The sequence below is a fragment of the Eriocheir sinensis genome, chromosome 57 (genome assembly GCF_024679095.1).
Source record: "Eriocheir sinensis breed Jianghai 21 chromosome 57, ASM2467909v1, whole genome shotgun sequence".
NCBI classification, from domain to species: domain Eukaryota; kingdom Metazoa; phylum Arthropoda; class Malacostraca; order Decapoda; family Varunidae; genus Eriocheir; species Eriocheir sinensis.
In genome coordinates this window covers 1,844,549-1,859,548 of record NC_066565.1, presented here as the reverse complement: position 1 = coordinate 1,859,548, position 15,000 = coordinate 1,844,549, and the positions used below count along the sequence as shown (strand labels likewise).

Genomic DNA, 15,000 nt, shown 5'->3' with positions numbered 1-15,000 from the left:
CCTTGCTTTCTCTTCTTATCTGTTTATATCCTTTTTATCTTTTTTATCTCCTTGTTTTGTATCTTTTTTCCTTCTTCTGTTTTGTTTTCTTGTATTTTCCTTCTTTATTGTTTTTTTTTCTTTCTTTCTTTCCTCTTCTTCTTCTTCCTCTTTTGGTGTTTTTCTTTCATAATATTTTCCTTTTCTCTCTCTTCTCTTTCTTTCCGCCACGTCAGTCCCCCCCCAGAGCACACCCGCCCAAACCCTTGCTGTAGTTACGCGACGGAACGCTCAAATCACTCCTGGCAAAGTTTACCTCCATTTTTCTCCCTTTTCCTTCCTCTCTTCCTCCTTTCCTCCTATACCAAAAAATAGCTTAATCTTTCCTCTTCCTCCTCCTGTCTTCCTCTTCTTCCTCCTCCTCTTTGTTTCTTTGTTATTTCCACTTTTATCAAGGTCTGTGTCTCCAATGCAAAGAAGTAAAGGATGATGTAAGTTTTAAAGCCACAAATTTGGCCCGTCGCTGCTACACGGTAAAGCCACAAATTTGACCCGTCGCTGCTACATGGTAAAGCCACAAATTTGGCCCATCGCTGCTACATGGTAAAGCCACAAATTTGGCCCGTCGCTGCTACACGGTAAAGCCACAAATTTGGCCCGTCGCTGCTACACGGTAAAGCCATAAATTTGGCCCGTCACTGCTACACGGTAAAGCCACAAATTTGGCCCGTCGCTGCTACACGGTAAAGCCACAAACACCCAATATATGATCGTTTCCACACTAACTTCTTCTGCAGGGAGTTTGTTCCAGCGACTGATAACCCAATACAAACAGAGACAGACATACAAATAGCGCAGGAACATTTAAATTCACTCCTGCCACGATGAAGAAGCAGCCAATATCTGATCGTTTCCACACTATCTACTTCTGTGGCGGGGAAGTCAGTTGCGGCAAAGAGGAAAACAGACATAGAGACAGACACTCGACACACACAGGCCCCAAAATGGCTGACAATCCGGGCCAAAGATGGAACATAGAAACAGCATCAACAGGGCAGGCAGAGACATAGAGACATATATAATCTGACTTGTCTCCTCTGTGGTGCGTGCCGAAGGATGGAAAGAGACATATGGTTGCTTTTACAGTTATTTTGTTTGTTCTGATCGTTGCCAATGCCGGGAATCATCATTTTCCTTCCTGATTCCCTTTCCTTCCAGCATTTTCCTCTCTAATTCTCTTTCCTTTAAGCATTTTCCTCTCTAATTCCCTTTCCTTTAAGCATTTTCCTCTCTAATTCTCTTTCCTTTAAGCATTTTCCCTTCTAATTCTCTTTCCTTTAAGCATTTTCCCTTCTAATTCTCTTTCCTTTAAGCATTTTCCCTTCCAATTCCCTTTCCTTTAAGCATTTTCCCTTCTAATTCTCTTTCCTTTAAGCATTTTCCCTTCTAATTCTCTTTCCTTTAAGCATTTTCCCTTCTAATTCTCTTTCCTTCCAGCATTTTCCCTTCTAATTCTCTTTCCTTTAAGCATTTTCCCTTCTAATTCTCTTTCCTTCCAGCATTTTCCCTTCTAATTCCCTTTCCTTCCAGCATTTTCCCTTCTAATTCTCTTTCCTTTAAGCATTTTCCTTCCTAATTCCCTTTCCTTCCAGCATTTTCCTCTCTCATTCTCTTTCCTTTAAGCATTTTCCCTTTTAATTCTCTTTCCTTTAAGCATTTTCCTTTCTAATTCTCTTTCCTTTAAGCATTTTCCCTTCTAATTCTCTTTCCTTTAAGCATTTTCCTTTCTAATTCTCTTTCCTTTAAGCATTTTCCCTTCTAATTCTCTTTCCTTTAAGCATTTTCCCTTCTAATTCTCTTTCCTTTAAGCATTTTCCCTTCTAATTCTCTTTCCTTTAAGCATTTTCCTTTCTAATTCTCTTTCCTTTAAGCATTTTCCCTTCTAATTCTCTTTCCTTTAAGCATTTTCCTTTCTAATTCTCTTTCCTTTAAGCATTTTCCTCTCTAATTCTCTTTCCTTTAAGCATTTTCCTCTCTAATTCTCTTTCCTTTAAGCATTTTCCTCTCTAATTCTCTTTCCTTTAAGCATTTTCCCTTCTAATTCTCTTTCCTTTAAGCATATTAACTTCTAATTCTCTTTCCAGCATTTTCCTTCTAATTCTCTTTCCTTTAAGCATTTTCCCTTCCAATTCACTTTCCTTTAAGAATTTTCCTTTCTAATTCTCTTTCCTTTAAGCATTTTCCCTTCTAATTCTCTTTCCTTTAAGCATTTTCCCTTCTAATTCTCTTTCCTTTAAGCATTTTCCCTTCTAATTCTCTTTCCTTTAAGCATTTTCCCTTCTAATTCTCTTTCCTTTAAGCATTTTCCTCTCTAATTCTCTTTCCTTTAAGCATTTTCCCTTCTAATTCTCTTTCCTTTAAGCATTTTCCCTTCTAATTCTCTTTCCTTTAAGCATTTTCCTCTCTAATTCTCTTTCCTTTAAGCATTTTCCCTTCCAATTCTCTTTCCTTTAAGCATTTTCCCTTCTAATTCCCTTTCCTTTAAGCATTTTCCCTTCTAATTCCCTTTCCTTTAAGCATTTTCCCTTCTAATTCTCTTTCCTTGAAGCATTTTCCTTCTAATTCTCTTTCCTTTAAGCATTTTCCTTTCTAATTCTCTTTCCTTTAAGCATTTTCCCTTCTAATTTCTTCTTAAGCATTTTCCTTCTAATTCTCTTTCCTTTAAGCATTTTCCCTTCTAATTCTCTTTCCTTCCAGCATTTTCCCTTCTAATTCTCTTTCCTTCCAGCATTTTCCTTTCTAATTCTCTTTCCTTCCAGCATTTTCCCTTCTAATTCTCTTTCCTTTAAGCATTTTCCCTTCTAATTCTCTTTCCTTTAAGCATTTTCCCTTCTAATTCTCTTTCCTTTAAGCATTTTCCCTTCTAATTCTCTTTCCTTTAAGCATTTTCCCTTCTAATTCTCTTTCCTTTAAGCATTTTCAAATCTAATTCTCTTTCCTAAGCATTTTCCCTTCTAATTCTCTTTCCTTTAAGCATTTTCCCTTCTAATTCTCTTTCCTTTAAGCATTTTCCCTTCTAATTCTCTTTCCTTTAAGCATTTTCCCTTCTAATTCTCTTTCCTTTAAGCATTTTCCTTTCTGATTCCCTTTCCTTCCAGCATTTTCCCTTCCAATTCCCTTTCCTTTAAGCATTTTCCCTTCTAATTCTCTTTCCTTTAAGCATTTTCCCTTCTAATTCCCTTTCCTTTAAGCATTTTCCCTTCTAATTCTCTTTCCTTTAAGCATTTTCCCTTCCAATTCTCTTTCCTTTAAGCATTTCCCCTTCTAATGCCCCGCACCTTGCCACACACTCTCAGCACATCCCCCCACTACCCCCCATAGGCCAGTTTCACGCGGAAGACTATAGTGTCGGGTGTGAGGTTAGCCTAACCCCGCACCTTACCACACATTCTCAACAGCTCTCCCTTCCCCTGCAGCCGCCACTACCCCCCATAGGCCAGTTTCACGCGGAAGACTATGGTGGCGATCGCTGCCATTCGTAACAATCAAAACAAACGAAATGACTTTGAAAATGACCCTTAATCTACATGAACAGGGCCCAGTGTACTCACCCCTCCACTCTTGCGTCGCTGTCTCTCCTCGGTGGTCTCCCCGCGATGACTCCTGAACAGCTCCATAACCTTCGAGAGCCCCGTCCTGCGAGGTGGAAGGAGTGGGTGTTAGGTGGTGCGGAGGTGGAGTGAGGGATGACAGGGAGTGGAAGAGAGATGAGAGGAAAGAACAGGGAGAGAAAGGAGTTAGAAAGAGGAAGAACTGTTAGAAAGGAGAGAAAAGAGAGGAAGAAAGGAGGGAAAAGAGAGGAAGAAAGGAGGAAAGAGAAGGGGAGATGGAGAGAAGGAGAAAAGAAAGAAGGAAAGAGAAGGGAAGATGGAGAGAAAGGAGAGAAAAGAGAGGAAGAAGGAAGGAAAGAGAAGGGAAAATGGAGAGAAAGGAGAGAAAAGAGAGGAAGAAAGGAGGAAAGAGAAGGGAAGATGGAAAGGAGAGAAAAGAGAGGAAGAAAGGAGGAAAGAGATGGGAAGATGGAGAGAAAAGAGAGGAAGAAAGGAGGAAAGAGAAGGGAAAATGGAGAGAAAAGGAAGAATGGGAAGGGAGAGAAAAAAAAGGATAAAAAAAGAGAAGAGAGGAGAGAAAAGAGGAGGAGAGGAGAGATAGAGACAGAGAGAATAGAAATAGAAGAGATGGATGGAAAGAGGAGGAGGAGGAGGAGGAGGAGGAAAGAGAGAAAGGAGGAGAAAATGGAAATGAGAGAGAGGTATGGAATTCTCATGCAAATGGAGGAAGAAGAGGAGGAGGAGGAGGAGGAGGAGGAGGAGGAGGAAGAGGAGGAGGAGGAGGAGAGACAAATTCCTACCATACCATGAAGGAGGAGAAGGAAGGAAGGAAGGAAGGAAGGAAGAGAGAGAGAGAAATAAGTTGGAATATTGAATGCATGAAGGAAGGAAGGAAGGAAGGAGAGGGAGAGATGGAGGGAAGGAGAGTTTTTATAATTAAAGACATTCATCATTTCCTTCCTTCCTTTCCTTTCCTTCCTTTCCTTCCTTCCTTCCTTCCTTCATTAACCTTTTTACTCCATAACTTCTCCTCCTCCTCCTCCTTTTTCTTCTCTCACTTCTCTCCGTTTCTTCTCTCCTACTTTTCTCTTATTTCCTCCTCTTCTTCCTCTCCTCTCCTTCCTCTTCCTCTTAATCTTCATCTCTCCTCCTCTTCCTCCTTTCTCTAACATTCTCTGTCGCGGTGTGTTGTGTGTGAGTCTCAGTCCTGCCCAAAGATCGGCACTACGAGGTCTGTGCTCTTCCGTAGGGGAGCGGCTGGATGTCTGACCCACAGCATACCAGGAGCTGAATTACACACACACACAACGGGGTAAATACACACACACTTTCTTCTGCACTATAGCATTTTCCATTCACAATTTCCTTTTCGTTCCTTTCTCCGCTCTTCTATTAGCATTTTCTCTGTCTAATTTCCCCTTCTTCCCTTTCTCTCCTCCTCCATTAGCATTTTCCCTTTCTAATTCCCTTTCCTTCCTCTTTTCCATCATTTTCCCTTTACAAACTCCTTTCCTCTCTCTCTTCTTCTACAGCAGTGGTTCTTAGCCTGGGTTCGACCAAGCCCCAGGGGTTCGGCAAGCCAGTCTCAGGGGTTCGGTGAAGAGCCTCCCGAAATAGAATTTTAAGCAAATTTTCTTCAATACTTTTATGGATTAAAATGGAATCCATTCATTGTATCATCCAAAATTGATATCCATTAACCCACTCTGCCCTCACCTGGTTGAATCCGGTGGCCTGGTTCGTGTCTGCAGGCCGGGGTGGGTTGAGCCGGCGTGCCAGGTGTAGTAGACGTCATCGCCTCCGCCGCTCTGTTCCACCGGCGTGACGTCTCCGCTGCGACGGCCACTGCGGGTGCTGCTGGGGGAGACCAGGGTGTGCTGCGGGGCGGAGGGGGAAGAGCTGATTAGGGAAGGTGCATCAAGCAATGTTTTCTGAGTACGCCAGGTTGAGTTAGGAGAACATTTTGCATCAGTTAGGTTAGGTTAGGTTAGGTTAGGTTAGGGAGACAGGTTAGGTTAGGTTAGGTTAGGTTAGGGAGACAGGTTAGGTTAGGTTAGGTTAGGTTAGGTTAGGTTAGGGAGACAGGTTAGGTTAGGTTAGGGAGACAGGTTAGGTTAGGTTAGGTTAGGTTAGGTTAGGTTAGGTTAGAGAGACAGGTTAGGTTAGGTTAGGTTAGGGAGACAGGTTAGGTTAGGTTAGGGAGACAGGTTAGGTTAGGTTAGGGAGACAGGTGAGGTTGTGTTGTGTTGGGAGACAGGTTGGAGTTGGGAGACAGGTTAGGTGTTGTGTTGGGTTAGGTTAGGTTGGGTTGGGGAGACAGGTTAGGTTAGGTTGAGTTGGGAGACAGGTTGTGTTGGGTTAGAGACAGGTTGTAGGTTGGGTTGGGTTGGGAGACAGGTTAGGTTAGGTTAGGTTAGGTTAGGTTAGGTTAGGTTAGGTTAGGTTAGGGAGACAGGTTAGGTTAGGTTAGGGAGACAGGTTAGGTTAGGTTAGGGAGACAGGTTAGGTTAGGTTAGGGAGACAGGTTAGGTTAGGTTAGGTTAGGGAGACAGGTTAGGTTAGGTTAGGGAGACAGGTTAGGTTAGGTTAGGGAGACAGGTTAGGTTAGGTTAGGTTGAGAGAGAGAGAGAGAGAGAGAGAGAGAGAGAGAGAGAGAGAGAGAGAGAGAGAGAGAGAAAGTTGTCAATGAATAAGATGCATTTGTTCAATAATTACTTTTCTCCTTCCTATTCTAAAAGCGAAGGAAGGAGAACGTACAACACTATTTACCAACACAAAATGGCATCATGAAAAAATCCTGAAAAAGAGCAAAATTAAACACACACACACACACACACACACACACACATACACACAGCATACAAATAATGATACTAATATAACAGCATCAGTACGAAAGCAGATGTGGTTGACGCTGTGTGTGTGTGTGTGTGTGTGTGTGTGTGTGTGTGTGTGTAGCAGGCCTCGGCATTACTAATAAAGCTTTACGTAATGCTTGCGACTAAAACAGCAAGCTCTAGCGTATGGGAAGCTTACTAACTCTCATTCAAGCTCTGTGTGCGTGCGTGTGCGTGCGTGTGCGTGCGTGCGTGTGTGTGTGTGTGTGTGTAGCAGGCCTCGGCATTACTAATAAAGCTTTACGTAATGCTCGCGACTAAAACAGCAAGCTCTAGTGTACGGGAAGCTTACTAACTCATTCAAGCTCTGTGTGTGTGTGTGTGTGTGTGTGTGTAGCAGGCTTCGGCACTACTAATAAAGCTTAACGTAATGCTCGCGACTAAAACAGCAAGCTCTAGCCTACAGGAAGCTTACTAACTCTCATTCAAGCTCTGTGTGTGTGTGTGCGTGCGTGCGTGTGTGTGTGTATAAGCGCACATGAGCAGCAACGGCAAGTCTCAGCAATACGCACACAAAAAAAAAAGTACTCGGAGCTAAAATACGTAAACGAAAAATGAAAATACGAAAGAATCAAGGCAGCGACAGATTCCAAGACCCAAAGATTACGGCGTTTACCCACGTCATTCCACTGTGACTACGTGAGCTATGCAGGCTATGGGGGGCTATGGGGGGCTATGATGGCTGCCACATGCTGGTTTTATCACTACTAAGACATTTGCGGCAACGAGAAGATAAGTTAGACAGCAAGAAACAACATATTGGGGGCAGAACAGACATGAGGGTAACTTATGCTCTTCTGCGCTAGACAAGACAACAAACAGGATCACGGTATTAAAGGTTCACTCAAGGGACAGTTTTGGTAAGTTAGCGGGATGAAAAACCAAACAGGATATACAAGGTTGACTAAAAGAGAGAAAAGAAAAAAAATGTGAGGTATTACTAATGGGTTTTCTGTGCTAAACAAGACCACTATCAAAGACACACATTTCACAGGGAACATTTTTGATAGGATAGAGAACCACAAGACATTAGCAGGAGTTCAATATCTGACATGAGAGTAACTTAGGGTTTTCTGCGCTAGACAAGACAACAAACAGGATCACGGTACAAAAGGTTCACTCATGGGACAGTTTTGATAAGTTGGAGGGATGAAAAACCAAACAGGATATACAAGGTTGACCAAAAGAGAGAAAAGAAATAAAATATGAGGTATTACTAATGGGTTTTCTGTGCTAAACAAGACCACTATCAAAGACACACATTTCACAGGGAACGTTTTTGATAGGATAGAGAACTGTGAGATATTAGCAGGAGTTTAATATCTGACATGGGATGGGAAGGGATGGGAAGGGAAGAGAAGGGAAGGGCAGGGAAGAGAAGGAATGGGAAGGGAAGAGAAGGGAAGATAAGGGATGGGAAGGGAAGAGAAGGGATGGGAAGGGAAGATAAGGGATGGGAAAGGGAAGAGAAGGGATGGGAAGGGAAGAGAAGGGATGGGAAGGGAAGAGAAGGGAAGGGCAGGGGGGGGGGGGGGGCTGCAGGGGGGCAACTTAGAGCACTGGGATGGTGTATGTGTGGGGGTATGTATTAAGGAATGGGGGGAAGGGAAGGGGGGTAGGGGGCAAATGGTCTGGGCTAAGGAAAAGATATGAGACCGAAAAGACCAAATATTGTAAATCGTGCTCTCTCTCTCTCTCTCTCTCTCTCTCTCTCTCTCTCTCTCTCTCTCTCTGTACACAATAATGGAGATGTGTGTGTGTGTGTGTGTGTGTGTGTGTGTGTGTGTGTGTGTGTGTGTGTGTGTGTGCGCAATCATATTTCATCACCAAGAAACACACACACACACACACACACAGACAGACTACTAATACGTTTTTCTATCTAGGGAAAGTGTGTGTGTGTGGCAACTGTGACAGAGAGAGAGAGAGAGAGAGAGAGAGAGAGAGAGAGAGAGAGAGAGAGAGAGAGAGAGAGAGAGAGAGAGAGAGAGAGAGAGAGAGAGAGAGAGAGAGAGAGAGAGAGAGAGAGAGAGAGAGAGAGAGAGAGAGAGAGAGAGAGAGAGAGACTACTAAATACAAATACAAGACAAGCAAATCTATAAACAAACGCAGACTAGAGAAAAACGTGTCCGGGTCTCAACACCAACAAGACTTACAACAACAACAACAACAACAACAGCGACAGCGCCAACAACAACAACAACAACAACAGACAGGAATAACAAGAACAGTAGTGGTGGTAATGTGACGGTGCTGGAGCGGAAATTGAAACAGTGTCTTGTGAGGTAGTAGTAGTAGTAGTAGTAGTAGTAGTAGTAGTAGTGATGTCATGAACTCTTGTGGGTGAAGCAAAGGTCTTAAAAGGCGTAAGATCCACTACTCTGAGTCCGAGGCAAACGGCTGAGTGGAAGATTTTGCCCCAATTCCACCCTTATAGAGAAGGTTGTGTCTATCTCTGTTTGTATTGGGTTGTCAGTCGCTGGAACAAACTCCCCACAGAAGAAGTTAGTGGAAAACGATCAAATATTTTCAGAACACACATTGGACATTACTTAATCATTGCTGCGTTCTCTCATCTCTGTGTCTACCCCTGTTTGTATTGGGTTGTCAGTCGCTGGAACAAACTCCCCACAGAAGAAGTTAGTGGAAAACAATCAAATATTTTCAGAACACACATTGGCCATTACTCTATCATTGCTACGTTCTCTCATCTCTGTGTTTACCTCTGTTTGTATTGGGTTGTCAGTCGCTGGAACAAACTCCCCACAGAAAAAGTTAGTGGAAAACGATCAAATATTCTTAGAACACACATTGGACATTACTCTATCATTGCTATGTCCTCTCATCTCTGTGTCTACCCCTGTTTGTATTGGGTTGTCAGTCGCTGGAACAAACTCCCCACGGAAAAAGTTAGTGGAAAACGATCAAATATTCTTAGAACACACATTGGCCATAGCTTAATCATTGCTACGTTCTCTCATCTCTGTGTCTACCCCTGTTTGTTTTGGGTTGTCAGTCGCTGGAACAAACTCCCCACAGAAGAAGTTAGTGGGAAAACAATCAAATATTTTCAGAACACACATTGGCCATTACTCTATCATTGCTACGTTCTCTCATCTCTGTGTCTACCCCTGTTTGTATTGGGTTGTCAGTCGCTGGAACAAACTCCCCACAGAAGAAGTTAGTGGGAAAACGTTCTAATGAGTGTTTTTTTATGCTCAGGGTACAGAGGAAGGATGAAACTACCACCAGCAACAGATATGGGTGCATGGAATTAATGTTAAGAGACTGGCTGAATTGGGGAGCTTTGGACATCTGTTCCGAGATTTGGTGAACAATCCTGAGAAATTTTGCGACTTCAGGAATTTCTTATTTATTTACTTTTTTTTTACAACAAAGGAGACAGCTCAAGGGCACAAAAAACAGGAAACAATAATAATAAAAAAAAACTCTGTAGGGGCCTGAAACTTCCCTCGTACTACGCCCCAAAATCTTCCAGACGCTCATTTACGATCGACGCCTGAGAGTGGCGCACCTTGCCATTATAAGATGTGTGGGGACAGCTGTGACGGTGATAACAGACAGTGGAGGTAGCGGAACTCGTGGTGGTGATGGTGGAAGCGATGTCATGACAGTAGAGGTGGTGGTGGAAGCATTATCATAACAGTAGAGATGTGATGTTGGTGGTCACTGTTACCAGACTACCGCACTCGTCGTCTTATGTCTGCCAATATCCGACGTAAGAACGGTTTCCTCGACTCCAATGACTGCCTTCGTATATATTTTTTTCATTTGTTTTTTACAGCTAAACAAACAGCTCAAGGCCAACAAAAAAGTCCGCTAAATCTCCGTTCCTACATAGACTAAAGTTACGAGCGGCCGAGAGATCGTGGTATCTTTAAAATGGTTAATTATAAGCGGCTTCCGGCGATAACCATGACTCGGAAACCGGCGAGGACGAGGCTGAGTACGCTAATCTGGCAACGGTGAGCGGAACGGATAGCGGTCGAGATGGTGGAAGTGATGTCGTAAGAGTAGAAGCTGTGGTGGTGGTGGTGGTTGTGGTTGTGTTCGAGGCATAGGCAAACCTGACCTGGCAAGATTTGGAGAACCGTCCGAGCAACATCTGCCTCTCCTTCCGCTGTGCCTCCCGCTCCCGCCGCCTCCGCTCCTTCTCATCACTCCAGCTCTAGTGTGGAGGTGGAGGTGGTGGTGGTGGTGGTGGTGGTGGAGAGAGACGCACCCAGCAAGTTAGTGGTAGCCATGCAGGGTGGAGCGATGGGGCGTGGAGTGTGTGTGTGTGTGTGTGTGTGTGTGTGTGTGTGTGTGTTTCAGCGGAGAATGTGAGAGTGAGTGGAAATGGTTGGAAGTGGATTTTTGTGTGTGTGTGTTTGTGTGTGTGTGTGTGTGTGATAATGAGGCACCCAAAACACACACACATAAGTATATACACAGGGTTTAGTATGTACAGAGAACAGCGTCACCACCACACAGGCGCTCGGAGAAAATGAAAATCAAGGAAGACCAGCTGTTGGAATAAATACTAAAGATCATTTTTCAGTGACGTCCTTGAATGTCCATCTATAGACCTTTAACCCGGTAGCAGCGAGGGTCATATTTCTTAATGGTCCCTCCAAGCGAGAAAAATGAGAAAAAATCACCCCTCACACAAACCATTTCATAATATATATCAAAGCATTTGTGATCAGATTATGCATCATCTATTTTTGGGGTTTATATCATGGTACAAATTTGGCCTGTCGCTGCTACATGGTAAAGCCCCAAATTTGCCCCGTCACTGGTACACGGTAAAGCCACAAATTTGGCCCGTCGCTGCTACATGGTAAAGCCACAAATTTGCCCCGTCGCTGCTACTGGGTCAGTATCCATCGCAACAGCTGACTTTCACCCACGCCCAAACTAGCAATGAGCATGGGCCACATATATCAAAATTCACGCTTGTGGGATGGACAGATGGAATGGGACAGGCTACAGCAGCAGTCATAGTTGTTGTAGTAGTAGTAGTAGTAGTAGTAGTAGTAGTAGTAGTAGTAGTAGTTGGAAAGTTTGGTTTAGTCAGCGCAACATCTGTGGTCATATGCCGGAGAGAGACAGGAGGGGAAGGAATTATAGGAGAAGGGAACAGACCCCAGGAGACGGGACACAACCCCTGATTAATACCTGGTACCCATTCACTGCTGGGTGGACAGGGGCGTAGGGTATCGGAAAAGCCGCCCAAATTTTTCCACTCTGCCCGGGAATCGAACCTGGGCTCTCTCGGTGGTGAGCCTGGGTTCGATTCCCGGGCGGAGTGGAAAAATTTAGTAATAGTAGTAGTAGTAGTAGTAGTAGTAGTAGTAGTAGTAACACCCATTCACACACTGGTTAGTCTGTCTGTTACTTAAGCAATCTCTTTTAGCAAACCATTCCAACCGCTGTACGTGACCACATAAAAAAAAATAATAATAAAATAAAAAAAAATTAATAATGGCAGCCTTTTTTGAGCACAGCCGAGTGACAAGCAACCAACCAATCGTGTGTGTGTGTGTGTGTGTGTGTGTGTGTGTGTGTGTGTGTGTGTGTGTGTGTGTGTGTGTGTGTGTGTGTGTGTGGAGTCCTCCCTAACAAACAAACAAACAAACAGTGCCAGATAGAGAGAGATGGAGGCAATTTCAACAGACAAGACACAGACACTGGAGGGCAAAACAGTAGCAGACATTGAAGGAAGATGACGAAGAAGAAGAAGAAGAAGAAGATGAGGAGAAAGGAAGAACTGATGAACAAGAAGGAGAAAAACAAGAACAGTCCAAAACACACCATTAGGCATAAATCTATAGAGAAACACATTAGGTCAAGTCCTGTCTGAGTGGTTAATGATGTGAATCTTTTTATAATGGAAGAATATGAAGAGGAAAAAGGAAGAATTCATGAACAAGGAGAAAAACAAGAACAGTCCAAAACACACCATTAGGCATAAATCTATAGAGAAAAACATTAGGTCAAGTCCTGTCTGAGTGGTTAATGATGTGAATATTTTTATAATGGAAGATGGAAGGTTATTTTTAAGGTATATTCAACAAGCCCTATACAGTACTGGATGGGGATGATATTTAGACAGACATAAAATTGAGTCTTGTTGGTTAGTTAGGTGAATCTTTTTATAATGGAAGATGGAAGGTTATTTTTGAGGTATATTAAACAAGCCCTATACAGTACTGGATGGTGAAGATATTTAGACAGACATAAAATAGAGTCTTGTTGGTTAGTTATGTGAATCTTTTTATAATGGAAGATGGAAGGTTATTTTTAAGGTATATTCAACAAGCCCTATACAGTACTGGATGGTGAAGAAATTTAGACAGACATAAAATCGAGTCCTGTTGGTTAGTTATGAGAATCTTTTTATAATGGAAGATGGAAGGTTATTTTTGAGGTATATTTAACAAGCCCTATACAGTACTGGATGGTGAAGATATTTAGACAGACATAAAATTGAGTCTTGTTGGTTAGTTATGTGAATCTTTTATAATGGAAGATGGAAGGTTATTTTTAAGGTATATTTAACAAGCTCTATACAGTACTGGATGGTGAGGATATTTAGACAGACATAAAATTGAGTCTTGTTGGTTAGTTATGAGAATCTTTTTAATTGGAAGATGGAAGGCTATTTTTAAGGTATATTTAACAAGCTCTATACAGTACTGGATGGTGAAGATATTTAAACAGACATAAAATCAAGTCCTGTTGCTTAGTTGTGAATCTTTTTAATTGGAAGATGGAAGGTTATTTTTAAGGTATATTTAACAAGCCCTATACAGTACTGGATGGTGAAGATATTTAGACAGACACAAAATTGAGTCTTGTTGGTTAGTTATGTGAATCTTTTTAATTGGAAGATGGAAGGTTATTTTTAAGGTATATTTAACAAGCCCTATACAGTACTGGATGGTGAAGATATTTAGACAGACATAAAATTGAGTCTTGTTGGTTAGTTATGAGAATCTTTTTATAATGGAAGATGGAAGGTTATTTTTAAGGTATATTTAACAAGCCCTATACAGTGCTGGATGGTGAAGATATTGAGACAGACATAAAATTGAGTCCTGTTGGTTAGTTGTGAATCTTTTTAATTGGAAGATGGAAGGTTATTTTTAAGGTATATTCAACAAGCCCTATACAGTACTGGATGGTGAAGATCAGTGTTGCCAAATTACCGAACTTATCGCATATCATTTTCGTAGTTTCTGACCAATAACTATAGCAAAAACAAACAAACAAACATCAATAAATAGGGGTTTTAACGCTAACTTCAATTTTCTATCGTTATTTGTGTAGGTACGAGAGTTTGAGGCTTAAAAGTAATAAATACGAAGTGATGAATACGATAATCTGACAACGCTGGTGAAGATATTTAGACAGACATAAAATAGAGTCTTGTTGGTTAGTTATGTGAATCTTTTATAATGGAAGATGGAAGGTTATTTTTAAGGTATATTTAACAAGCCCTATACAGTACTGGATGGTGAAGATATTGAGACAGACATAAAATAGAGTCTTGTTGGTTAGTTATGAGAATATTTTTAATTGGAAGATCGAAAGTTATTTACAAAAGGGTGTTAAGAAATATATTTAACAAGCCCTATACAGTACTGGATGGTGAAGATATTTAGACAGACATAAAATAGAGTCTTGTTGGTTAGTTATGTGAATCTTTTTAATTGGAAGATGGAAGGTTATTTTTAAGGTATATTTAACAAGCCCTATACAGTACTGGATGGTGAAGATATTGAGACAGACATAAAATCGAGTCCTGTTGGTTAGTTATGTGAATCTTTTTAATTGGAAGATGGAAGGTTATTTTTAAGGTATATTTAACAAGCCCTATACAGTACTGGATGGTGAAGATATTTAGACAGACATAAAATAGAGTCTTGTTGGTTAGTTATGTGAATCTTTTTAATTGGAAGATCGAAAGTTATTTACAAAAGGGTGTTAAGAAGTATATTTAAAAAGCCCTATACAGTACTGGATGGTGAAGATATTTAGACAGACATAAAATTGAGTCTTGTTGGTTAGTTATGAGAATCTTTTTTTATTGAAAGATCGAAAGTTATTTACAAAAGGGTGTTAAGAAATATATATAGTGAATCCTATAGAGTACTCAATCACACATACATTTAAAAACAGGACATATGATCAGGTCCTATAGATCGGTTAGTTAAATGAAGCTTTTGTTTACGGGGAGACTAAAGGAGTTAGTACGAGAAAGGTGTTTTGAAATATATACAGAATCCTATAAAGTACTGGTTTGTGAAGATATTTAAAGACAGACTTACGATCAGGTCCTATAGATCGGTTAGTTAAATGAAGCTTTTGTTTACGAAGAGACTAAAGGAGTTAGTACGAGAAAGATGTTTTGAAATATATACAGAATCCTATAAAGTACTGGTTTGTGAAGATATTTAAAGACAGACTTACGATCAGGTCCTATAGATCGGTTAGTTAAATGAAGC

The 15,000-nt window shown here is 41.4% G+C and overlaps 1 protein-coding gene and 2 long non-coding RNA genes across 5 annotated transcripts in view; 2 read left to right on the top strand and 1 right to left on the bottom strand.

Moving 5' to 3' along the window:
- LOC126984332 (basic proline-rich protein-like) overlaps positions 1–15,000 on the bottom strand; it is a 106,223-nt gene that overhangs the window by 21,295 nt on the left and 69,928 nt on the right. Inside the window, exons 8-10 of the mRNA XM_050837943.1 lie at positions 10,581–10,676; positions 5,307–5,467; positions 3,591–3,675 (exon numbers count right to left, since the gene is read on the bottom strand). Of these exons, the coding sequence (XP_050693900.1) occupies positions 3,591–3,675; positions 5,307–5,467; positions 10,581–10,676 (342 nt within the window). The remainder of the gene's footprint in view (positions 1–3,590; positions 3,676–5,306; positions 5,468–10,580; positions 10,677–15,000) is intronic.
- Positions 5,477–6,652, top strand: LOC126984523 (uncharacterized). 3 transcript variants are annotated; one of them, XR_007736962.1, is made up of 4 exons: positions 5,477–5,713; positions 5,767–5,820; positions 6,023–6,129; positions 6,181–6,652. It is a non-coding gene; the product is annotated as an uncharacterized LOC126984523 (long non-coding RNA). The 3 variants fall into 3 exon arrangements; XR_007736961.1 differs by having other exon boundaries at positions 6,046–6,652; XR_007736960.1 differs by having other exon boundaries at positions 6,023–6,652.
- The window catches only part of LOC126984522 (uncharacterized), a 5,963-nt gene continuing 2,202 nt past the window's right edge, over positions 11,240–15,000 (top strand). The window contains exons 1-5 of the long non-coding RNA XR_007736959.1: positions 11,240–12,337; positions 12,486–12,554; positions 12,921–13,041; positions 13,403–13,524; positions 14,353–14,971. This is a non-coding gene — a long non-coding RNA (uncharacterized LOC126984522). The remainder of the gene's footprint in view (positions 12,338–12,485; positions 12,555–12,920; positions 13,042–13,402; positions 13,525–14,352; positions 14,972–15,000) is intronic.